The 26,530-nt window shown below is 40.5% G+C and overlaps 1 protein-coding gene across 2 annotated transcripts in view; it reads right to left on the bottom strand.

Moving 5' to 3' along the window:
* The window catches only part of SHC4 (SHC adaptor protein 4), a 156,314-nt gene that overhangs the window by 106,804 nt on the left and 22,980 nt on the right, over positions 1–26,530 (bottom strand). For both annotated transcript variants that reach the window (XM_017872772.1, XM_017872771.1), the window contains one exon: positions 1,324–1,394. In XM_017872772.1, coding sequence (XP_017728261.1) covers positions 1,324–1,394 — 71 coding nt within the window. The remainder of the gene's footprint in view (positions 1–1,323; positions 1,395–26,530) is intronic.

The following is a 26,530-nucleotide window of genomic DNA, read 5'->3' as shown; positions in this document are numbered from 1 at the left end:
AAAAAAAAAAGAGAGAAGAAAAAGAAAATTTTGAGGGGTAGAGTTTTTTTCAACTACAGTTGCATAGGACTTTTCAGTCTTTTTTTTTTTTTTTTTTTTTCCAAGAGTCAGGGTCTTGCTGTCACCCACACAGGAGTTAGTGACACAATCATATCTGACTGAAGCCTTGAACTCCTGGGCTCAAGTGATCCTCCAGCCTCAGCCTCCTGAGTAGCTGGGGCTACTGGCATATGCTAACATGCCTGGCTATGTTCTTTTTACTTTTGTAGAGATGGAGTCTCACTATGTTGCCCCAGCTGGTCTTGAACTCCTGGTCTCAAGCAATCCTCCAACCTCAGCCTCCTGAGTTGCAGGGATTACAAGCGTGAGCCACTGCACCAGGCTCAGAGTCTTCAATATACTATTGTATACTGTAGTCTCCTAAAGAGTGATGTGGCTCCTTTCCCCAAATTTTTGGACCACAGGACACTTCTTTTTCTAGGCCTAGAATTTCACGGGATGAGCATTAGGGAGAGTTATTTTTCTACATGACAACATTCACCTTCAGAACAGGAGGCCTGCAAGCACGGATCTAATGTGGCATGCCCCTGAGACACACCTTTGGCACCACATCCAATGAAAGCCCAAGTCTTCATTCTGAACCACTCATATCGACCCAGTCCTCTCACTCATCTCCCTCACCTCACATTTTTTCCACCTGCCAGTCTGCACTCACTCCTTCTTTCCATCCTTGCTTTGGGCTTAGCTTTAATGAACCATGCCATATATTTCTGCTTCTGACTTGAGCTCCACACAACAAGGATTCTGATTTCTTCCCCTAAGTTCCCTGGGGTCACCCTGGGTAAAGCTTCCCTGGTTCCACTGTTCCATTTGGCTCACTGTACATAGAGGAGGGAGACCCAGACAAGGAATAAGCAGGTTCCCATGTCAGGAAGAGCTTGGGGAAAGCTTAGGCTTTCTCATGTTGAAAGTCTTACTTGGTCTGATTTTCTGCTACCTCCTTGACAGGTCTGATTCTGTAAAGGCTTCCTGCCAGGCATAATTTTAAATACTTTTGGTACCTGGGAAACCAGCTATTTCTGTAAACTGTATCAGCTTAATCGTCCTCACATGAAACACAGAGGCATTGCCACACAGTTGAGAAATCTTTCACACAATGAGATCAAGCCACTCATTGAAGGTCACTGGACGAAGCTTCTACGCTCCAGTCAGATGAATAAAAGTGTATAATGACTTGGAAGGTTTGCATGAAATTCCCGTGGGAGAAATTATTGTGACTTTAAACCATACTCCTCAAAGCCCCTCCCAGTTTTGGCTTCTTACCTTGTAACTTGGGTTCTCATTCCAAAATCCAGTGACCTCATTGATTGCAGCACTTCAATACAGCCCATGTACTAGAATAAGAAGAAAAAAAAAAGAAGTAGGACAAAAATTCCAAGAAGCTGTCTCTTAGCTTCACAGTGACTTTCGGGGAAGCACCTAAAATCAGCTTCCGCTATCAAGTTACATTTGCACCCTTCGCCTACCATTGATATTTCTGACTATTAATGGACACATGCCTAAAGCTTCAATTCAATTATAAAACACCAGTTAAATCCGAACCATCATATAGATAACACAAGTAACAAAGACCAATATGGGTTCAGTGGTTAAGAGCATGAGCTCTGGGGCCAGATCATGCGACTTTGCATCCTGGCTCTGCTACTTCTTAGTTATGGAATCTCAGCAAGTTAACTTCTGAGCCTCACAGTTTTGTCATTGGTAAAGTGAGGATACAATAGGAATGGTTAGAAGAGTGAAATTATTTCCTACATGTAAATAAAGCTTTTAGAACAACGCTTGGTACATAGAAAGGCCCAAATAGTAGAGGAAGCAAAAATAAAAGTGAGATAAAGAATACAGGAATGTCAAATCTTCTAAGTGGATAGAACAAGCATATAAATGCATAGAATGCCAAACTTAGTAATATAAGATCTTATCATCCTTTCCAGCTGATTTAAATATTAAGGGGGTTCCTGAAAGGACAAAAGTCATATGCTGCATCAGTGATGAGTATGGTTAGCTTGAACACCATGTATTGCAAAAGGAATTGTGACTTATAAAGCTGAAAGATGGTTTATATTTAGTGTGGCAGCAGTGAGGATCCATGGCAGGCTGCTGGCAACAGCATGATGCGATTAGATCTGTGTTGGAGGAGGCTTAAGTCAGCGGCAGTATGAAGGTGGGTTAATGGTGAGGGAATAAGTTAGGATGATCCTGTGGCGAGGGAAGTAATGACAGCCCACACTGAAGAGGGATGGTGTCAATAGGAAAGAGGGGACAGATTCAAGTGACATCATGGAAACAGATACTACAGAACTCGGCAGTTGATTTGATACGGAGAATAAGAGAGAAGGATGAGTCAAGGATGACTCACTCAGACGTTTCCAGCCAGAGTAGCAGAGGGAACAGTGATGCCATCAACAGAAACAGGAAAGCCAGGAGAAGAGAAGATGATGAATTGGTTTGGGAGCCATTGACTTAAGGCACTGGTAGGGTATCCAGGAAATAACAGGCTGGCAACTGAAAATTGGATTCTGGAGTCCTGAGAGGATTCAGCCTAGGGATGTGGACTTAGTAGTCTTCTGTGTAGCTTTGCCAGGTGAGGCTGTGAGAGTCAATCCTCCCAGCAGAGCTTGGTTGATGAGGGAGAGTGCTTATTTGAGAATTGCCTTAGAAATGTTACTAGAGCTAAGAGTTCCGATTGAAAGTGATCTGTTGGCTCCTTGGAAATGATATGCTTCCTGTTTAGCTTTCCTTTGGAGGCTTTCCAGCCTCTCTATGCTTGTGAATGGCAAAAGCACTGTCAAAAGATGTCAGGAGCTGGTGGGGAGGGGGTACCTGCCTAGACACTTCTTGTATAATAGTATTTCTTTTCTTTTCTTTCTTTTGTTGAGATGGAGTCTCACTCTGTCACCCAGGCTGGAATGCAGTGGCACGATCTTTGCTCACTGCAACCTCTGCCTCCCAAATTCAAGCAATTCTCCTGCCTCAGTCTTTTGAGTAGCTGGGATTACAGGCATATACCACTGCACCTGGCTAATTTTTGTATTTTTAGTAGAGACGGGGTTTCACCATGTTGGCCAGGCTGGTCTTGAACTCCTGACCTCAAGCGATCTGCCCACCTCTGCCTCCCAAAGTGCTGGGATTACAGGTGTGAGCCACCACGTCCTGCTGTATAATAGTATTTCTGAGCAGATTGTGCAGATGGAACTTCTCGATGCACCAAGTGCTGCCTGGAGCCTGGTGCTGGGAAGAGCATGCTGGCCGGGACAATCACCCTGCCAGTCTCATCCAGACTCCTGTTAGTCACACTCAGTTACACTCCTCTTGGAATCTCTACTACTGATACAAGAAATATTTTAGATATTTTACTTTGTCCCCATCACTCTTAACTTCCCAAGCCTTGGGTACCTTAAGGAAGTGGTGTCTAGAGATTTCTCTTCAACCATAAGGGTTATTAGGAGAAGAAAGCCAGATATAGGAAGTAGGTTAGAAAGCCCGTCTCAGAACTGTCAAGAAAGGAGATTCCAAGCATCCAAGCTTCACGTCCCGGTGGTGTGAAAAGATTGTCCATATGTCTTCACTGACTGCTCTGGGTTTTGGTGCCTTCCAATGCTGTCTTCCGCCCCAGAGCCTAGGTCTTGCTCCCCTATTTCCTGCACTGCTGGCCCTGGAAAGAGTGGACTCCCCACACAGGGTGGGGAGCAGGCCTGGATCCCCTCCAGTACCTCCAGGAGGCCCTGTTGGTGAGGAGGTGGGTATCGCCTTTCCCTTTAGCTGTAAATCACCGACTGAAGACAAGGTGATACCAACTGGCCTATCAGTGCAAACTCTTTGAAAAAGTGACCAAGCACCTACATTTTTCACACTCTTCCACAGTGTTTCTTCAAAACAGAATGATCAGATCATGTTCCTCCACCATGTGAAACTCCTGGCATCTATGACCAAAACAAGCTCGTTACTATAAACCCCTAGACCCTGGGGTTCCTGGCCCCGTCTCATCCCTTCAGCTTCATCAGTGTCACTGTCCCCTTGCACACTTTGCTGCCACATTGGCCTCCTTTCTACTCCTCAAATACACCCAGCTCTTCCCTGCACTTGACATTCCTTCCGCCTGGCTCTCCTACACTGTTCTGCAGGACAGATCCCTTCTCATCTTTCAGTTTTCAGTTCAAATGGCACACCTCAGAGGCCCCCTCTTGCCACCCTTCATCTCAGCCCCTATTCATCATTGATTGATTATTGGTTTACTTGTTAATTTGCTTGTCTAGGACCTCTTTTTATCCCCTTGGCTATAACCACCGTAAGAGTAAAGATCACAATCACTGCCGTATTCCCTGCAACAGTGCCTAGGATCTGGTGGGCACTCAATAAACACATGCTGAAAGAATGAATGACGCATCTTTTGTTCAATTATATTGTACCCTTACAATGAGCGGGGGCTGGGGAGAGCCGAGGGACTGAGGGAGGTAAAGGCTTGGCTGGTCTCTCCACCCAGGAGTACAGGAGCACCAAGGACTCAGCCTCAGGTGCTACAGGCCAGAACAATGTCTTTGCAAGGTTTCTAGATTTCTCAGCAATGTACTTCATATTTGTTATTTTTGTTGTTCTTCATTTTGGAGTGGTAACACACAACCTAGACCGAGGAGGTTTTGTAGTGAAGTGGGAAGCTGGCAAGAATGTGCCCTACTTCTCAGGCGGGCTATAAGCCGTGGGTGGGAACAGCCCTGGATGATAGAGTTGACAGTGGGAACTTTAAAAGGAAAGGAGAGTAGGTTGCACGTCTGAACAGGAGGGGGACAAAGGGACAAAAAGAAACAACTGGAACAAGGACACTCAAGGCTGATCAAGTTTGAGACCCACGTGAGGACAGTGTCAAAGTGAAGGCTATTCTCAGCCCAGTTATTAGGTAAGTTGCCATTCATTTTGGCTATCAATGGGGAGAGGAATTTTTAGTGTCTTGGGGGTGAGAGGAACCCCTCCAAGGTTTCGTTCTTAATCACACCTCATGGCTATAATGACCTTAAGCAAGCCCAAGCATTGCTTTGGGATCCCCTTCCCTTCGTGTGAATCTCTGTTTTGATCCATACACTTGTCTGTCAGCTATGGCACAGGTGACTTCAGCAAGCCTCAGTATGATACAACGGAAGTTTCTGGAAAAACATGAGTCATGGCCTGAGATGATTGACAATGAGGACAAGTCCCCTTCCACTGTGGGCATGTGTCAAGAAAACAACAACTCATTTTTGCCACAATTACCCCAAAGACAACAATGGAGTGGGTCTTCCCATTGACTCACACAATCCATTTCATTTAAAAACCACTGCTGTGAGGAAGCAGGGAGGGGCGGTGCATAAAATACTCTGTCCACTTCTTTCTTTGGGTGTTTGATGACTGCATAAGCAGGTAGTGGCTGAATATCAAGGCCCGAGGGAGGAGAAGTTTAGTTTGTTAGCTATAAACTGGAGATGACAATACTTCTCATTCATGTATTAAATGCGGATCTGCATAAGACATGGTCTCTGTTCTTAAGAAACCTGGCCCCTTTCAGATAGGACAACCATGAAAAGAGATGACTTATCTTTCCTTTTTATGAGGTTAGTCATTGTTGCTAACTTTATTTAAGAGATGAGGAAATTGAAGCCTATTAAAGCAAAGTGCCTGGCTCAGTTTCATTTATTCACTGGTACTGAATTAGGGTTTATTCTAGAGTCTGCAGTCCATTGCTAGGACCCTGTATAACAGAAAAATTGAAAAGAGGAGTTATCCTGCTGGTTGCCACTACTCTCCCTTTGGTCTACCCAGGAACACGGTGACACAGTGTTGAGACGGGGGACCACAATGGTAACAGCAGATGTGAATCCAAACTGCTTTGGGACGTGAGACAGAGGACACTCCCTAATTCCCCACCCTGTGGTGAGGAGAGGACACTGAAGACCTTTATTTGGAGCCATACAGGAACGGTGGGAAAGCAGCGGTGCTCAGACAGCCTGCCCATTCAGCCCCTGGCATGGGTTTACCTAACTCCCAGCTGGCTTCCTCCCTTTATGCCCCAAGGCAGTCATAATATTTTTGTACTGTCTGAGCTTCAACCACTTGCTCCCAAGGAGAGGTGAACAGCCTATTTATGGCCATGTGTATCTTGGGCTTTGCTCTCCGGAGAAGAAATTACTGGGGTTTTCAGAGAAAAGGAATGATAGTTACTTATGGGAAGTCTCATCCTAACTCTCTTACAGAATGATGATGGCAAGCACATTACCTAAAGAAAAAAAAGATACATATTCTTATACTCTTAGAAAGAAGGTCTGCAGGATAATAGGAAACTAACAGTGGTTGCCTTTGGAAATGTGAGAGAGGCAGATTTTTACTTTTTACTTTATACTTTTGTACTACTTATACAAATAAGTATAAACATACTTATTTTTTAAATAAGTATGTAGTATTAGTTTAGATTTGAAAAATAAAATAAGCAAAGCTCACGACTTTACCAAAAAGAACCACAGTTTTATTAAGTAGGGTGAAATCCCTTTTTATATGTGGTTTATTCCCTTTCTCAGAATATACCTGCCTCTTAGCTAGGAGTATGGGAGAATATTGTTCAAGAGAAGTTTAAGGCACAGGCCCTGCACTTGATAAGTTTATAATAAGAGTGCTAAGACAAGGAAGAAAATTACTTCAGCTACTTGGAAGGCTGAGGCAGGAGGATCACTTGAGCCCAGGAGTTTGAGGCTGCAGTCAGCTATGATCGTGCCATTGCACTCCAGCCTGGGGGACAGAGCGAGACCTTGTCTCTAAATAAAAATAAATAGTTAATGAATTTAAAACAAACACTGAAGAACAGTATATAATCAACTATGATATAAGGAGGGTCTGATCTTCATGCAATAAATGTTCAACAATGGTAGAGGCCACCAAAATGGCAGGAAAACACAGCAGGATATTTCTGCCACCTTTAAATAATTTTTAGTCTTTCACATTCTTTAAAAAAATGGGAGAGTAAGAAACAGGGACATTCCCTTCATAACCTTGAAATATTGTCTCTACTTCCTTCCTTTCACTCATGCCTCAACTCACAATAGTAAAGTTTCCGGCCTCAACACTCTAGTGAAATTGCCTGAGCAAACCAACTGCTTCCTCAAAGTTTCTTTAGTGAACGGTTTTTGTTTTCCTACTCACCTATCGGGGTCACCTACCGCTGTTGACCTCTACTCAACCCCTTCATTTTCCTCTGAACCTTTCTTCTTTAGCTTTCCTGAGAACATTTTCTCCAATTCCTCATCTTTCTTCTCTGACTATTCCTTCTCAGTCTCCTTTGCTAGTTTCTTATTTTTTTAAAAACAATGGTTCCTTCTCTTCTCTCCCTATCCCAGTGGTTCTCAACCCTGATTGCATATTAGAATCACTTGGGAAGTATTAAAATTCTGATTCCTAGGTTCTACTCTAGCCTAATAAAATCAGTCTCTAGCACGTACACTTGTTTGCTTTCAATTACTACCTCATGCTCATGCCACACACATTTTTAGCCCAGGTTTTCTCCCAACTTCAAATGTGTATCAGCATATGAATATTCTAATTGCATCTCAAATTCGGTGCATTCAAATTATTCCTCTACTTACATTTCTGATCTAAAACAATAGTATCACTATCCACCTAATTACATAAACCAGAAAAGTCAACTCTTACTTTTTTTTCAAATCCATCAACCAATCAAGAGGCAAGCCCAGTCCTTTCAATCTCCCTATCATCGTCATAACTTTCCTGTCTTCTTCCCTGAACCCTGCACACTACCTCCAACATTTACTATCCAAGTTTAGGCACATTCTCTCTCTCAATTGTAATACTGGGGTCTCACATCATATTCATGGGCAAAGCATATGAATTCAATTGCATCCACTTGGCAGGCAGAAAGTGAGAGATTAGTCCCTTTGTTCATCTCCTCAGTCTTGCAACCCTACTTGCCAGAGAGTAGGGTAACTAACTGCCCCAGAGAAAGAGTATCTGAATTTATGGAGAGTTAAATAACGTCTTGTGTTTCTGCTTGCAATAATAAATGTCTTGTGTTTCTGTCTGCATTTTTGGAGACATACTCTGCCCCAGAGGAAGAGTATCTCTCCATAAATGCAAACAGAAACACAAGACATTGATTCTGACAACTGATTGTCCAGATGCGCGGGTGCTGGAGATTTCAAGGATGATCCAGTGTATTCTTTATTCTGAGTTTTATTCTACTGCTGACTTTAGAACATGGCCCTCCCTAAGATAGGGTTTCTGATGTCCCACTTTTTGAATCTCTTTCCCAGTGCAGCCAGCACGTTACTAAAACACATATATGGTATGTTATCATTCCATCCTATCCCCCAATCATTCTCACTTAAAACACTCCCAAGACTCCCATCCTCAAAGCAGAGCTTCCTAAACTTTAGAGAACTTCAGAATCACCAGGGAAACTTACAAATCAGATTTTAAAAATAAAATTCCCAGGCCCTGAGAGATTCTTCTTCAGTAAGACTGTGAAACTGCATTTTAATAAGCACTCAGGTCCTTCTATTACAGGTTGTCCAGGAATCACACTTTGGAGAAAACACCAGTCTTCAAGCCAGCTTTCTTAGAATGAGGTACAGGGCCTCTCATGATTTGGTTCCTGCTGAACTCTTTATCCTTTTCCTCCCCGCTTTTGCCCTCTCATTTTACACTCTAGTCATTTGCCTGAACTCACCATGCTTCAAAATTCAGAACAACCCCTTCCTTTACTCCTTCCTCTTGAAATGTCCTTCTTATCCATGTCCATCTGATTAACACCTACTAATCATTCACAAGGAAATGCAAAAGTCGCTTCTTTTATGATATCTCTCCTCTTCGTCCCCATCTCTACCTGCAGCCTTGAGCTTCTTTGGGCCCTCTTCTATAATCTGTATGAACTTCTAGCAGACCTTTAATAAAACTTACATTGCTAATATGGAACTACTTCTTCGTCAATGTGTCTGTATCTCTTTTATAGCAGAAACGGTGTCTGTTTCTTCTTTATATCCTCTATGTAAAGCCTGGATCAACAATATTCTTGAGATGAGAAAGTAAGATATGGCTTGAGGTAACTTTTAAGAAAGAATGGGATATGTATATAAAAACAATCACATTAAGGATTTAGAGAATATTAACTGCTCTTTCATATTAAATCTCTTCTAACTTAGATTTCCCAAAAGAACAATCATAAAGGCCAAAACTCAGTGCTTAATAATAAAGATATTAATGAGTAAAGTAAACTAGATATAAGAAAGTAGCTAGATTAGGAAAAGTTGGAACCATATGGCCTACAAAAGAACAAGGCCCAAACCAATCATTCCAGTCCCTCGTTACCATTTGGGAAACCAGACCCTATGATTTTTCAAAAGAGGTCAGAAATCAGACTTTATTTGTAAGTTTTCCTAATTTTTAATTCCAGCAAGTCACAATGAACAATCCAAAAGGAAATTAAGAAAATAATTTCATTTGCAATATGTGATCAAAAAGAATAAAATACTTCTGAATAAATTTGATAGGATAAACTTACACTTTGAAAACTGAAAAACATTGCTGAAGGAAATTTAAGAAAAGTGAAATAAATGGAAGAAACATTCCATGTTCATGGATCAGAAGACTTAATAATGTTAAGATAGTAATACTCCCAAAAGCTGATCTAAAACTTCAGCACAATCCCTATCAAAATCTCAGATGGCTTCTTTGTAGAAACTAACAAACTGATCCTAAAATTCATGTGTAACTTCAAATTCATGTGTAATTTCCTAAAATTTCATGTGTAATTTCCAAACAATCTGCACAATCTTGAAAAAGAACAAAGTTAGAGAACCCACGTGTCTCAATTTCAAAACTTAATGCTCAGCTACACAATCAGAATAATGTGGTACTAGCATAATGATAGACATACAGATTAGTAAAATAGAACTGAGTCCAAAAGTAAACCCCTGCATTTACTGTCAATTGAATTTTGATAAAGGTGACAAAACAATTCAATGGAAAAATGACATTGTTTTCACCAAAAGGTACCAGAGCAATTGTATATAAAAGTTGGACCTCTATCTCATACGATAAGCAAAACATAAACTCAGAATGGTCACAAGACCTAAACATAAGAGCTAAAACTGTAAAACTCTTTAAAGAAAACAGGCATAATCACAGGACCTCAGAATAGGCAATGGTTTCTTAGATATGACACCAAAAGCACCAACAACCAAAGGAAAGAAATGTATAGGTTGGACTTCAGAAAAATTAAATTATTTTGTGCTTCCAATGACACTAAGAAGAAAGTGAAAAACCCACTCAGAGAATGGGAGAAAATATTTGCAAATGATATATCTGCTAAGAAACTTGCATCTAAAATATATTTAAAAAAACTCTTACAGCCCAATGATAAAAAGACAAATAACTCAATTTTAAAATGGGCAAAAGATCTGAACAGACATTTCTCCAAGAAATATATACAAATAGACAATAGGCACATGAAAAGATGTTCAATATAATGTACCACTGGGAAGCGCAAATCAAAGCCACAGTGAGGTACAACTTCACACCCTCTGGAATGGCTGTAATTTAAAATACAATCCAGCAAACTGAAAATAAATGTTGGTGAAGATGTGGAGAAATTGGAACCATCATACATTGCTGGTGGGAATGTAAAATGGTAATGCCACTAGGGGAAACAGCTTGGCAATTCCTCAAACAGTTAAACATAGAATTACCCGTATGACCCAGCAATTCCACTCCTAGAAATATACCCAATAAAATGGAAAGCGTATGTCCACACAAAAACTTGCACTTAAATGTTTATAGCAGAATTATTCGTAATAGCCAAAAAGTAGAAATAACCCAAATGTCCATCAGCTGATGAATGGACAAACAAAAGGTGGTATAGCATACAATGGAATAGTATTTGGCAATAAAAAGCAATGAAGTATTGATACATGCTACAGCATGAATGAACTTCGAAAATATTAATTCTAAGTGAAAAAGTATAATCATAAAAGACTGATTTTATTTTATTTATGTGAAATGTCCAGAATAGACAAATTTGTAGAGCTAGAAAGTAGGGCTATGTGGTTTTCAGGGAATAGAGTGTGACCTCTAACGGGTACAGGGTTTCTTTGGGGTTGATAAAATGTTCTATAATTGGTGATAGTTGCATAACTCTGTGAATATACTAAAAAAAATTGAATTGTATACTTTAAATGGGTAAATTATATGGTATGTGAATTACATCTCAATAAAGCAATTACCAAGAAGCAACAACAACAGAAAGAATCCAAACAAGCAATATCTGCAGGCAGTGTGTGATCCTTGATATAAACTATTCAGGAAGTATGTATGAATGGATGAATAATGGATAAATGAATGAGGCATCAGCAGTTACTACAATTGTTTGAAATATCCTCCAGCCTTGAGGTAGAGTGCATTGCTCTTCCTTTGGGCTCCCAGAGCATCTCGGTCACACCCCTAGGTTGCAGTCACCCAGTGATGCTGCAATTTATCTGTTCCAATGTCTATGCCTCCTGCTGGACTATGGGCTTCTCAAGGGCAGGGAGTGAGTCTTAGTCATCATTATGCCCAGCACCTCTTACAGTGCAATTAAATGATTTATTTGAATGAACTAGCCAAGAAATGATGTTCAGGAAGTCTCAAAATAACCTGCATCCTAACTGGACCATCTGTAATGTGTTCCTTCTTAAAGGGGTATATTGTCAATTAAAATAATCCTGAAGTTAAGCTGGCCAAAGCCCTCCTTGTGCCGGGTTTGAGTTGGAATGTGGGTCATGTAAGAAGGGAATGGAAAATTCTTCCCCTTTTAGTGTAACACCAATCAAATGAAAACCTGGGCAGGGTTTTGAAGCAGTGGGGTTAGGGGATCTCCTGACCTGAAATAGAGAAGCAAGTTTAGAGAGAGCTCAGTGAGATGGACAGACAGATGGGCTGCTTGGAACACATCTTTAAGGAATAGGTGCAAGTGGTCTTGGCAAAGACTGACTTTTCTTAGGAAAAATCTGGTAACACCTTTGAATGCTGTAATAATACCATTACATAATAATATATATATATTATAATCTATAGCATCAAGGAGCATAGAGCTGCTAACACTTTCCCCTTCTCCACTATTCTCTTATATTTGCTTTTCTACAGAGCACTTACTGCTGAAATTATTATGTTTTTTTTTTTGGCTTGCTATCTGTCTCCCCAATTAGAAGATCAGTAGCAGAGAACAGGGAGTGTTTTATCCCCAACACCTAGAACATAGTAGACCCTCCAAATATATTTTGATTGATTGAATTGAATATGTATTTTTAAAATACAAACATCTATTTTTGTTGAAGGCTCCTTCTTCTGCTCCAGGTTTAAAAGCCTGAAAACGTGGATTTGTTCAGTCATTCCCATTGCAGACTCAGCAACCAGGAAATTTCAACCCTGTAAGTCATTAGTCATTACAATGATGGAACCTTCTAACAGTAAGTTGGGAGTTCTGTTTGCTCTTACAAAAGGAAGATCTCCCTTCTCCAGGTTCCTGCCCAAGTCAAAAGGCAGGGTTGTGAAGTGAGCAAGGCCTTTCACTTGGCCCAATCCCTCTCCTTCGATGTCTTTCCCTGCTAAGCGGACTCCACCCCAGCAGATGGAGAGAGTCCCATTGTCTCCATCCCCAAGATTCTATTCCCAGTCCCCCTAAAGTAAGCTGAACCAAGATTGTGGCTGCTTCCCTTTTGCCTTCTGCCATGATTGTAAGTTTCCTGAGACCTCCCCAGTCATGGCTCCTGTACAGCCTGCAGAATTGTGAGTCAATTAAACCCCCTTTCTTTATAAATGACCCAGTCTTGGGTAATTCTTTATAACAATGTCAGAACAGACTAATACGCTGGGAAATGAGCTGCCTACAATTGTCCAAATATATCTTTCAATTTCTCTGAAAAAAGTATTGGTCATCTGTGGGCAAGGAAAGTATGACAACCATCTGCATCCCATGAGGCAGCTATGCGCTGTCTCATTCCAAAAGTCCTACTCCCATTGAAAATTCCTTACACAGGGGAATTTCTTTAAACTAAGAGAGGTTTCATCTCTGCCTACAGACTTGAGCACAGACAAAGTCACCCAGCTGGAGGTCATCCCTGTGGCAAAAACTATACTGATAGCATTTGAGAGCTATGACTTCTCCTAGGAATAACTTTGCACCAATGTGTTGGGAGCCACAAGTGGCTCGCTCTGCTGCTGGGCATGGCCAGAAAAGTTGTGCTGTGTGATTGATCGTGTGCCTTTGCACAAACAGAGATGTATATTCTGTTTAGTCTCAGGGGTATTATATCATTTGATCCTCATAATGAAACTGTGATGAGACCTGAATAGGTAGGTGATCTTCTTTTTTATTTTTGTAAGATGGGGTCTCATTATGTTGCCCAGGTGATCTCAAACTCCTCGCTTCAAGTGATCCTCTCACCTTGGTCTCCCCAAAACCTGGGATTACAGATCTGAGCCACCAAACCTGGCCCTGATGCCTTTTTACAGGTGGAAGAACTGATTCTCAGAGGTTCAATGCTGTGCTCAAGAGCCACAGGGCTGATTAATGGAGAAGAACCCAGATCTTTTGATGTTTAAAGCTGCTGTTCCATGTCATCTCTCTCACCTAAAGAAGTTTACCATCTAGGGGATACTCATGCCCTGCATGTATTATATATGGAAGATAGTACTCCATCACACACACACATTGATAGATAGATAGATAGATAGATAGATAGATAGATAGATAGATAGATATAAATGATATACATAGAGATCTACCTATCCATATCATGAAGAGAAGAGGAGTGGTAAGGCCAGATACCCCCTGTATGTAGCAAATGTTTTACATTATCTAATAACTTATAGTGACTTGACAAAATATTGCTGCATCCAATACCTAAGACAGTAAGTGTTGTGCTCAGTTTTATACTGTGTCAGCCATTCTGTGTTCTCTGAAAACAGGAACTGCTTTGTGCAAAGGTGAATTCTCCTTGACCAAAATATTCTTTGCAGAAATATATATATTCCTAATATATTATTTGCAGAAATTCCTTGAGGGCTTGTATTTCATATTCAATTTTAATGTTGCTATTGAGATCTAAAAGTTGCAACCAATAGCTTTAACCCAAGTCTTTTGTGGGGAGGAGCAAGTGTTGGCATTGTAGCCAAGCCTCCTAAGAAATTTTTAAGATCTTTATCACCACGTAGGCCTAATCCTAGGAAACCAGGAATGCTACTCTGTGTTGTTGGAGAAAGTCTTTAACCTGGTGGGACTGGTTCTCCATAATGAAAATGAGAGTTGGAATACTGGCTTGCAAAAGTTGACCCTATTCAAATTAAGATGCTTTTGTAATAGCAATTGACTACTCTCTCCTGATAGATCCAGCGAAATCCCAGGTTGTGTCAAAGTATTAATCCATTCAGAAGAGAGGAAGGCTTAACAATGCAACTTACAGGAAGAACAACTGAATAATTGATCCCAGCAGCCGTTTAACTGGAGACTTATGGTTTCAAAAGGCAAGCTTTCTCCTATTCCCTGGAAGGCCCTTATTCCTCTGAACACTTTATCCTCTATTATTTTCATGTCTCTATTTCCCTCACTCCTTTCTTTTATATTGTGGGAGTCATTGGTGCCATGGCACAAATATTTCCAATTCTTCACTTTCCCAGTACACAGTAGCATTGCACTTCTCCTGCCCCTTTGAAGTTGGGTACAGCACCTGATTCGGCCAATGGTATCACTGCGGGAGTGATTTGTTACATCTCCTTTCTCTTGCAACTGGGGAGGCACAGATAGAGAGCCACCTTCAGCCTTGGTTGCTGAGTGAGAATGACATAGAGCGGATGCCCCCAGCCAATGTGCTACGGACCATGGCATAAGCAAGAAGTAAACCTTTTTGTCTAAGCCACTGAGATGTTGGAATTATTTGTTAACATAGAATGACCTGCCCTATCCTGACTGATACAATAACCATGAAAGGGGAGAAGGAATATGGCTTAGAGTCTAGGAGTATGGGCTTAGACAGTCAGAAATGCCTGGGTTTGAATCTCAGCTTTGCACATACTGGCTGTGAAACCTTGGACAAATAACTTTAATTCTCAAAGCCTCAGTTTCCTCATCCATAAAGCAAGAATAATAGTTTATGTGTTTCATAGGGTTATTGTGAGGATCCAATCAGGTAATGCGTATGTGGTGCTAAGCACAGTGACTGGCACATACAAACGTCTCAGCATATGTTCATCATTATAGTGGGATGACTATACTGCTGTTCCTGATTGTCTTCAGTTTCTACCTGCCTTAGTTTGGGGAGCTGATAAACAAGCCTCAATTACTGTGAAGGCATCTTAATCAACAGCGCTTTATAGGAATGTGATGAGCACTGGGATGCAAGGGGCTATGGGAGTGTGTCAGAGAAGCTCCAGACCAGCCTCAGGGAATCAGGGAAGGAGGGTCAGAGGAAGGATGCTGGGGTGAGTTATGAAGGACAGGCAATGAGAGGTGGTGGGGGAAGAATTTCCAGACAATGGGCACAGCATGTGCAAGAGGTAAGGCCAAAAATAAGGGGTGCTCCAAAAATACCAAATACTTCAATTTGACTAATGTCCAGGGATATGGCTGAGATATCAGCAGGGGCAACATTACGTTAATCATCCAATTAACCATCTGCCCACACAAATCAATGAGCTCTTGGAGGGCAGAAGCTGGTTCTCATTTTCCCTTTTGTTCTTGGAGTCCAGCACAATATGTGACACATAGTAGGCTCTCAATACACTATGTTGAATATCTGAGGACGTCCAACCAAGTTTCAGGCCACCATCGCTTAGATGTGATGCCAATTTCTTCTTATTCTTTCATGAGTTTCCCAACTACACTTCCACCCAGCCCACTTCTCAGACCCAAATAAATAAAAGCTAAAAATACAGCCCAGGTCATGAATCATAAATGAGATGGAAGAGCAGTGACTCACAGAAGTTAATCTGCTTCCCAGGAGAGTCTTGCTGAATGTCCTTTGCTCTGAAAGGTTAGGCAAAAAGCCAGAATCATAGCTGTGCAGACAAAGCTAATCTAATGACTAGGCCTGCCATTGGAAGCCCATCTGGTATTCCAAGGCTCCTAGGCAGAGATGCCAAGACGCAGCAGCCCTGTGTACCCCATCATGGGGCAGCAGAGGGATGGGCCCAGACACAGATGCTAACAAGGGTGCTCTAGGTGTCTGCTAAGAAAATGGCACAGGGCCCTGTCGATTTTCTCAGAGGCCCAACATGTCCACCATCAAGTTGGTTATGGTTACTGCTGTAGCCAAGGCAACACCCTTGCAGGATGGCTTAGTGAATGACCTAGCAATTATATTTGGTATTCTTGTCTAGTTAAGTTGAGAATATGATATAACCTAATAGTGACACTGTGTTTATGGTCTCTCCTGCCAACACATAATCCACTTACTATTGAACATTTTTAGGGTATTGTGACCTTCATTCTCAATTATAAGCTCCTCAAAAAAATTAAATAATTATATCCTACCCCCTAAAATCACACAAATCTAACTCAGCTTTGAGTACCCAGGACCTCGAGTTTCTATTTAATTAAATATTTATTGGAGGAACTCTGTGTATTCACAAATAAGAGCATCTGCAAGTACTGCCACAAGGTAGACAAACAGCAGCTCAATCAAACTCTTTCTTCTATTCCATTTTCCTCTTGACTCAGCAGTGTCAAAGGCCAAAATTTTTGTCATCAGTTGCCATGTCTGGTCAAAGTTGATGTCCCTAGTAGCAGCATCAGTATGATGATGTCCCTAGTAGCAGCATCAATCTTCCCAGTGCTCTAGGACTTTGCATGTCCAATGTGTGGTCATGTCTGGAGACCATGTGGGCAAAGGACCTCATTGACGTCACTCTCTCTCTATGTCACAGCCTGAGGTCCTACATGAATGGTCAATGTTCGTTATACTGAAACCATGACTCACATTAGTCATTCTCCCACATGGTGATAAACTGCTGAATTATGCTGTACTAGTTTTCAGCTTTTATGACTTCTTTGAAAAAGTGGCAGTCAACAATATGGCTTTGCAGAAATGTTAATCAGCTCAAATGGTAATCATTTCTCATTATACTTCTTTTTACATGAAACACAAGAGTTGTCTGTACCTCGAGCAGTGAATTCTGACTCCTGATAATATGACTAAAAGCACACCAGGGCTTGAAGCTACCTTAGAGATGATCTATTCCAACTCCTCTACTTTTTGTGGATAAAAAATTAAATGGTTTATCTGATGTCACTCAGCATTTAAACGGAAGGCAGAGAACAGTCTACTAAAGTCACAAAACAAAAGTCAGAGATGTACAAAGAGAATCAGAAGGGTATGAGATAGCAGCAGTCAAGGGTACACAGAGCTCCATGGAGGAAGAAGTTGTTGACTGAATTCGGGGCAGTGGAGAAGGTCAATAGGCTAAGGAACTGGAAAATGTTCATAGGAGTTTGGCAACTGTTGGCTTTTGTGGAAGAATGTCAGTGGAGTAGTCAAAGTAGAAGCCAGGTAGCAAGAGATTTAAAATTTGGTATGGAGATGAGGCAGTGAACCAGTGAGCACAGTGCTTTTGTTTTTGTTTTGAGAAATTGGTATTTTAACAATAGGGGAAAGATAAGCTTAGGGGAGGGTGTTATTTTAAGGGCGGAACAGATTTGAGCATATTTGTTGATAGAAAGATTGACAGTAACAGGAGAGAAGAGAAATGATGGTGAGATCACAGTCCCTGGGGAGGCAAGAGTGAAGACTACCCATGAAATGTGAAAGACCTGATTCAAATAAATTATTTTAAGTATGAATCAGATTCTCTCAAGCGTTCAAATTAAGTAACTTTGAAAGTTGAAGATACAGTTGCCCTTTTCACATGTCTGGATACCTTTTGGGGAATCTTCTTTTGGTGTTAATTTAAGGGGTACAAGTGCAGTTTGTTTCATGGATATACTGGGTAGTGGTGAAGTCTGGGCATTTAGTGTAACTATCACTCAAATAGTTCACATGGTATTCATTGAGTAATTTTTCATCCTTCCTTCATACCCTTCCACCCTTCTGAGTCTCCAATGACTATCAATTTCAACTCTATGCCCATGTGTACATATTATTTCATTCTCATTTATAAATGAGAACATGCAGTATTTGATTCATATTCTTGTAAATAATCAGGATTGAGCCTGATTTTATGTAAATGGCAATGCTATGAGGATGAACAGAAGCAGGATCCTGTGACTTCAGTAACTGTGGGATTGCTTCAGGATTCCATCACAGGGTCATCACGATCCGAGTTAGAATGAGGTGACCTGTTAGTCAGTATTTTTTTAAAAAACAAAAACCCTAGATTCATAAAAAACTTTGTGATGGACAACACTATTTGTCCCAACCCCTTTATTTTCAAAGCATTTAAGTGACTTGAACAAGATCACCCAGCAGCACAAAGCTCTAAGCAAGCATAGAAATTTGCTAAGCTATTTGATCACAAACATCAGGTTCCCATTAAAATCAAACATAGATTTTTGAATCAAACTCAAATAACGCCCTTATAACTTAAACAACCAACACCTTCAGGATACAATGTAAATAGGATCCTAGATTCAAGTTACTTATTTTATAGCTTGCATTCTTTTTAAAAAAAATTCAGCATTTTTAGCTAAGGAGAAAGAAAGGGCACGGGGAGATCTCTATTTTCCTTTAAAGTCTGCTAGCATGAGTGAATTATTATTAATTATTGGTTATTATTATCCAATTATTTTTTACATTGCTTGAAGTTGTCATGATAATCAATTATTATCATTTGTTATTACATTAAGTAATGACTTTCTAGAAGGATACATAGATTAATGTAAGTAATCAAAAATTTAGGAATGCTGAAGTAAGAGTCTAGGAGAAGGGAGAGGTCAGTTGGTTAGAGCTAATAAGAAGTCTAGTTCAGGCTTGAGATTTTCATAGAAGTTAGGCAGCTTCTTTTCTTGCCCATACTGACTACACACCAAACCTTCAACCATTGTCCTGAATTCCCCTGACCAATGGCATTCATGAGTATACCAATGGAAACCAAGTGTAGGTGATACCATGCTGGCTCTAAGCCAGCCATTCCCACAATACCTAAAGAGGGACTGCTGATAGCATCACTTCCTTTAACATTCTTCTGAAACCCCATATCCTCTAGAAAGTCTCACCGAAGAACTGAGATAGACAATTCAACCATTACCAAAAACAATCCTCTCAAGAATCTTTATGTATGTGGGTAAAAACACCCAACATCTACTCCCTTAGCAAAATTTTCACCTGCAATCCAACGTTACTAACAATAGTCCTCATGCTGCACATTAGATCTCTAGACCTATTCATCCTACATAACTGCAAGTTTGGGACCTTTGACCTATAACTCACCATTTTCTCCCGCTCCCTGGCCTTGTAACCTCTGTTCTACTCTCTGCCTCTATATATTCTAACTTTACAAGATTCCACATGTAAGGGAAATCGTACAGTAGTTTTCTTTCTACATCTGGCTTATTTCACTTAGAATAATGTTCTCTAGGTTCATCCGTGTTGTCACAAATGACAACATTACCTTCTTTTTTAAGGCTAAATAATATTTCATTGTATATATACCACAATTTCTTTATCCATCCATCTATCAGTGGACACTTTGGTTTTTTCCATATCTTGACTACTGTGAATAATGCTACAATGAACATGGGGGTGCAGATAGCACTACAAAATGCTGATTTCATTTCCTTTGGGTATATACCCAGCAATAGGATTGCTGGGTCATATGACAGTTCTACTTTGAATTTTTTGAAGAACCTCCGTATTGTTTTCATAATGATTGTGCCAATTTACATTCCCACCAAGAGTGCACAAAAGTTCCCTCTTCTCCACACCTTCATTTATTGTCTCTTGTCTTTTTGATAATAGCCCTCTTAACAGGTGTGAGATGATATCCCATATAGTTTTGATTTGCATTTCCCCAATGATCAGTAATGTTGAGCACCTTTTTACATAGCTGTTGGCCATTTTTATGTCTTCTTTAGAAAAGGCCTATTTATTTTTCAACAATCTAAGCCTACAAACTTTCAAATGGTAAAGGGATAGACTGTTGCAAAGCTCTGCCCAGCTCTGTGTGCAACACCATGTGGTGTCCACCTCTGTTGCATCCATCTTAAAGCATGAGAGCCTAGGGCAGAGACTCTGGGTGTCCCACCTACATCTTTTGTTCCTTTTCCTTTGACTCTTTCTTCCTTACTAACAGATCCCCAATGTACCTAGCTTAAAAACTGCCATTTCTCAGCTTCCCTGGAAGCCAGGAGCCCAAGGAGATGTGAGAGGATGTTATTGGGTAGGATTTCAAGGAAAACTATTTGAAAGGGGGCTGACGCAGCCAGGAGGTACACCATTCGTATTTGCCATTCCTTCTTCCTGCTGCTTGGAAAATGGGTATGATGCTGGGTGCTCCAGCGGCCTGTTGCAATCTTGAATGAGCCCAAAGATGGAAGCCATGTGTTAAGGATGGCCAAACAGAAAGCTGGAAGAATCCTGGGTTATTGATGACCGAAGCCCTGGCCAACCTACCTAAATGAACAAAAAGGGAAACGTCTATCTTGTTTAAACTCCAGTTATTTGAGTTTTGTAGTCATCTAATCTGAAGTGATAAGGGGGATCTTTCAAACTGTGCTTTCAGATGGCAGCTGAGAAGCCGGGGTTCCTCTGCAGCCCCCTTCCTACCAAAAAAGAGCTCTGTGAAAAGGTTTCTTACTAGAATCAGTTCAGCAGCTCTTAAATAGACTTTCCTGCATGTCAGCAAAAGTAACGTTTTAATCCCCATTATCTGAAAGTAGAGTCTTTATACAATAACATCTTACTGAAAGTATTACACCTAACAACTTCAAATGTCCTAAGCATTGCTAAGAATACAAAATAAGCACCCAAAACATCTAAAATACTACTAAGTCAACACTAATGTTTATGCTTATGTTTTTCTCTTAGGAGAGCAACCCAGTCTTTCATTCAGAGCCCATTTACCCTTGGTTTCAATAACAGTGGTAACAGGTTGCCCTCTCCAGAGCTCAAGAGCCCAAATTGAAATGTTGGGTCCTCCCAGAGACAGTCTCACTCTGAAAAGCAAAAAGTGATAGCTGACTGAACAAAAGAAATCTGAAAAAGTATAAAAATATAGACAGATGAGCTCAGAAAGCTCAACCATTTGGGAACCCAGACTTCAGGGGCAACCAACCATTGCATTCCATGACTGTTAGAATGAAGGCTCCATTTCCATCAGTAAAAAAAAGGAGATTGAATTCCAATCAGTATCCACTTCTGGGTGTACACCCAAGAAAGTTAAAAACACATGTCTGCACACTGGGCGCGGTGGCTCATGCCTGTAATCCCAGCACTTTGGAAGGCCGAGGCGGGTGGATCACGAGATGAGGAGATCAAGACCATCCTGGCTAACACAGTGAAGCCCTGTCTCCACTAAAAATACAAAAAATTAGCCTGGTGTGGCGGTATGCGCCTGTAGTCCCAGCTACTAGGGAGGCTGAGGCAGGAGAATCACTTGAAAATGGGAGGCAGAGGTTGCAGTGAGTCAAGATGGTGCCACTGCACTCTAGCCTGGGAGACAGAGTGAGACTCCCGCTCAAAAAAAAAAAAAAAAAAAAAAAAGCATGTCTGCACAAAAACTTACCCCTGAATGTTCATTATAGCACTATTCGTAATAGCCCAAAAGCAGAAGCAACTCGAAGGTCCAGTAACTGGTGAATGGATAACAAAATGTGGTATCGCCATACAATGGACTATTATTCTGGAATAAAAAGAAAGGAAGAACTGACACACGCTACAACTTGATGAATCTTGAAAACACTGTGCTCAATGACAGGAACCGCACACAAAAGACCACATATTGTGCGATTCCATTTATAAGAAATAGCCAGAAGAGACAAATCCACAGAGACAGGAAGTAGATTAGTCTCTGCCAGGGGTTGGAAGGGAAGAAAAGAGAGTGACAGCTAATGGTTCCAGGGTTTCTTTTGGAGTGTTAAAAATGTTTTAAAACTAGACAGTGGTGATGGTTGCAGAATTTTGTGACTATATGAAAAACAATTGAATTGTACACTTAAAGAGTGAATTTTACAGTATGTGGAATAAAACTGTTACAAAAATAAACCATAGATCTAGAAAAAAACCTGACATTTACCTCCCAAATTTTTTTTCAAACAGTATCATCTGTCTACGAAGAGAAAGAAGCATATAATCTTCATTATAAAGAGGTTTCTATGTAAAATACTACGTTTTTAGAAGACTGACATCTAAAGGGAGAAACTTCAATTATCTGAAAAAGTCAATGATTGCCTGGTGATGTCAACTAAATGAGCTTTACTGTGTCAAGATTCTTACTGGTGAGTGTTGACAATGTCTGTGGGCATCTTATTCAGAAGAAATAGCTCCCTTCTCCCTCTTATCACTTAAACAGTTGGGTGATGACTCACAGAGTTTCTGCTCTTTCACTTGCTTAGAGTTGCTCAGTGTGTGTAGGAAGCATTAACTCACTAGCAGGTGAGCCACCTCAAACCTTTTTGGAAGTCAGCAGGGTATAAATCATAAATAAATATATTCCCCATGACTGTGCACATTACGCTTCCTGGAGGCCTCCAGAATCAATACTCACTGCTTGCCAGGGCCCAGGGGCCTCCCACAGCAATGCCCACGTCCTTTCTCATCCTTCCTCTTCCTTCTCCCTCCTCTTTCTCCTCCCCCTTTCCTCTTCCCCTCCTCTTCCTCCTTCTTTTCTTAAGTGATAGCCTAGTTGTAAAATCGGATTCTTATTTTTTCTGAAGAGAAATTTGGAGATTTATCACACATCCCAGGCCAGAATCTCTTTCACTTCTTTCATGTTGAGATTTTCACTGGATGACTGTTCCCCACTCCCTGCTTATCATCTTTTTGCTCTCTGGGCAATGCATTTGGAACATTCTCTCCCTAGAACATTCCTATCACTGGACTAGGCACAGTGATATGGTGTTTGCCTTTATTTCACAGAACTTTGTAAATTATTGCTGCTTGTCACAAAATATAAAAAAAATTCAAGATTTAGTGTTGAATAAGAGTTTCTTTGTTTTTAAGTGAACAGCAGATATCTATTTCAGATGGATTAACATTTTTTTAAACTCACCTCTGCATTTGAAAGGGTTGAGAAGAGACACCTGACATAACGTAGGTCCTGAGAGTCCAGCATTATATAGATAGGCTGGTGAGCTCCTATGAGCTATATAGAATGCTTATGCTAGGGGCGTTTAGCGGTGAGGCTTCAGTTAGAGCTACTCTGAAAATTTTTAGTCTTTTATTTCCAACTGTCAGTATTTCCAAGATACATATTTTTTCAAATCAAAAACTATTTCTAAGTATGTCTTCATTTGGCCAAAATGAGTATCTTTAACATCATTTCAGAAGCCAAAAGAAAATCAGCATGAAAACAGACCAGCCTCTGGCCAGGGTCCTCCAGCACCTCTGGGTCTTGTCTTTCAATAGAGGAATGGCTAGAAGTGTGACCCCTTCCCCCAAGACACTCTCCTGCCACTGATGAATCAACAGGTACTGACATTCAAGGGTGCCCTGATCCACAAGAGAGAGAGAGAGAAAAAAAAAAAAACACACATTGCAGACAAGCATGCACAGTATAATTTTCATCTGTGTCAACAATTATATTTGTGTGTATATACAAATATGCACTTAGGAAAAAAGTCTGAAAGAATACAAAACAAGCTGTTAATAGTGCAATTAGCCCTCAAAAAGTTACTGTTTGTTATTCTTTTTTCTTCTCCTGACTCCTCTATTTAAGAAATACAAGTGAGAGAACAATCTCATTCACCAGGATCCTGGAGGCCTTTGAGTCCCTAGAAGCATTGGGTAAATAAGATCTAAAATATATCCACTTTGTGGGTCAAGTATCTTGGTTTTTGACAGTGTATTTCTAATAGTTAACATCATCACACCCGAGAAAGATATGTATTTTTTTCCAAATGACAAACAAAAGCTATTGAAAAAAATTACACCTACTTTTGTAACACCTTTTATTGTAATTTGTTTAATGTTTACAGTATGCTATGGAGATGCAAAGGGCCCTCCAGAAGATTGAGGTTGTTATCAAGAAAAACAAAAATCAAGGCATCTTCAATTAGTCTTCGGCTGATAAAAACGTTGACAACAGTGGGAGAAACTCAAAACTCACATGTTTTGGCTTTCTTTATAAAGGGAAAGGCCATAGATGAGTTTCTAAATTTAAACCTCTATCCCCAGAGATACCCTTGTAGTTGCTGATTCAGTTTCATCTCATGAATACACAGGGTCTTGGATATTATTCTGCATGGGTAGCCAAGATATCTGTTATATTCCTAGTTATGTTTTTTATTTCTAGGTTGCCCTGGGACACTCTTTATATATCATTTTCCCTGAACAGAAACCGTTGTGAGAGTAAGTAGTAAGCACAACAGCATTTGTTAAATGCTCTTTGCTCTTCAAGGACAAGATGTTGTTGTCAAGTTTAGCAGAAAGGCAATTGAATGTAAAATGGGCTCATTGATTAAAGCTATACAACATAGCATGTATATGTGATGACAAAAATAGGAAACGCATCATGAGACATATCAACAAATCATGTTGCTGAATTGTTAACACAAAATTCAATACCATAAAACTCTGCTGACTGATTTCCAGTTGACAACTTGCTTCATGAAGCCAGCAGTCTACCAGTATGTCTATACTTTTTGCTGTGACTATTTGAATTGTGGGCCTACCAAGAATTCTGCTGTGTTTGTGCAATTATAATTGCTGTATATGGCACCTGTATATTGCAATTGTAATTGCTATTGAAATCACATAATTGAAGTAGATATTCAACACACTGGGTTGGGCACTGTGGCTCATGCCTGTAATCGCAACACTTTGGGAGGCCGACACAGGAGAATCACTTGAGCCCTGGAGTTTGAGACCAGCCTAGGCAACATAGCAAGGCCCAGTCTCTACAAAAATTTTAGAAATTAGCCAAGCCTCATGGTGTGTGCCTGGAGTTCCAGCTACTTGGGAGGCTTAGGTGGGAGGATGGCTTGAGCCCAAGAAGTTGAGGCTACAGGGAGCCGTGACTGTACCACTGTATCCCAGCCTGGGTGACAGAGCAAGAACTTGTCTCAAAAAAGAAACACACACACACACACACACACACACTGATAACATATGAGTGTGGATTTGGATAAGGTAGCCATTCTATGAAAATAAGTCAACAGCTTTGGTGAAACGTAGGAAAGCAAGTTGCTTTTAAAAATAGTATTAAATTAAAAGTAGATAAGACTATTTTAAAAGACATATTTAAAAAATGAAACTGCTTCTGTAGTTTCAGATTGCTTTGAAGATGTCTCTAAGAGCTCATCCCACTTTAAAGAAACTGAAAGGAGGAATGTGGATTAGGCACTAAGGGCAGAATTTATGCAAGAAGGATGAAAAGGGATATGAATCATTGTATCTATAAAATTCAGAGAAAGAGCCTTGATCCTACAACACAAACGCACATTTATGTACATTTAATTTAAGGGTCAAAAGTATATATGTAACATTTTTATTTTCTTTCTACAATGACAAGTCTCAATAGTATCAGAGAAGACGTCTTCTACTATATAATATTAAGAAACACTCCATTCACCACCTAAAATCTCTTTGCCTTAACAGGAGGGTTGTTAGATAAGTGTCCCCAACTGCTTGGCTTGACCAAAAAAGTGCACCAGCCCAGATGTTCTCCCTAACTCTGCCTGCCTGCTGGTCACCTCCCTCTCATCTAGATAACTCTGCCACCTCGAACTCAACATGTTGGGAATGGAGCCTCACCTGTTGCCTCTCAACACGACTTGTCCTGTAGTCCTGTGTCTTCCACTGGCATCTCTCCCATCCCATCCAAGGCCACACAACTCCAAGTTTTAGGCAGGCTGGACTGAATTCTGCCATCTCCCCTTACCCTCTTCATCAAATTATTCTTCCATTATATCGCTATCTCTTATGTCATTGCCTCTATCAAGACCCTGATACACACACTTCCCGTCTTGACTATTGCTGTAATCTCCTCTTAATGGGCTTCTCTACCTCCAGGCACTTCGTTCGCCAGTGCAAATCCTCATGCCTCTGCTCAGACACCTACACCTCTTAGGCTGATACTTAAGACTTGTTATAATCTGGCTCAAATCTCAGCATTATTATCCACCATTCTTTGCCAAGCAGCCTTTACTCTGGCTCAACTAAAATTGGTGACCTCCCTTGTGGATAGCCTATAGTTCCTTATCTATGTTCCCTCACTTAGAATACTTAAAAAAAATTATATATACATAAAGTAATATAATTTTATAATTATAAATATGAATTATATAATATAAAATTTATATCATAATTAGTATATAATATAT

This window comes from Rhinopithecus bieti, unplaced genomic scaffold, assembly GCF_001698545.2.
Source record: "Rhinopithecus bieti isolate Rb0 unplaced genomic scaffold, ASM169854v2 scaffold_6945, whole genome shotgun sequence".
Taxonomy (NCBI): Eukaryota; Metazoa; Chordata; class Mammalia; order Primates; family Cercopithecidae; genus Rhinopithecus; species Rhinopithecus bieti.
The sequence above is the reverse complement of the archived record's forward strand: the minus strand, read 5'-3'. Positions and strand labels throughout refer to the sequence as shown.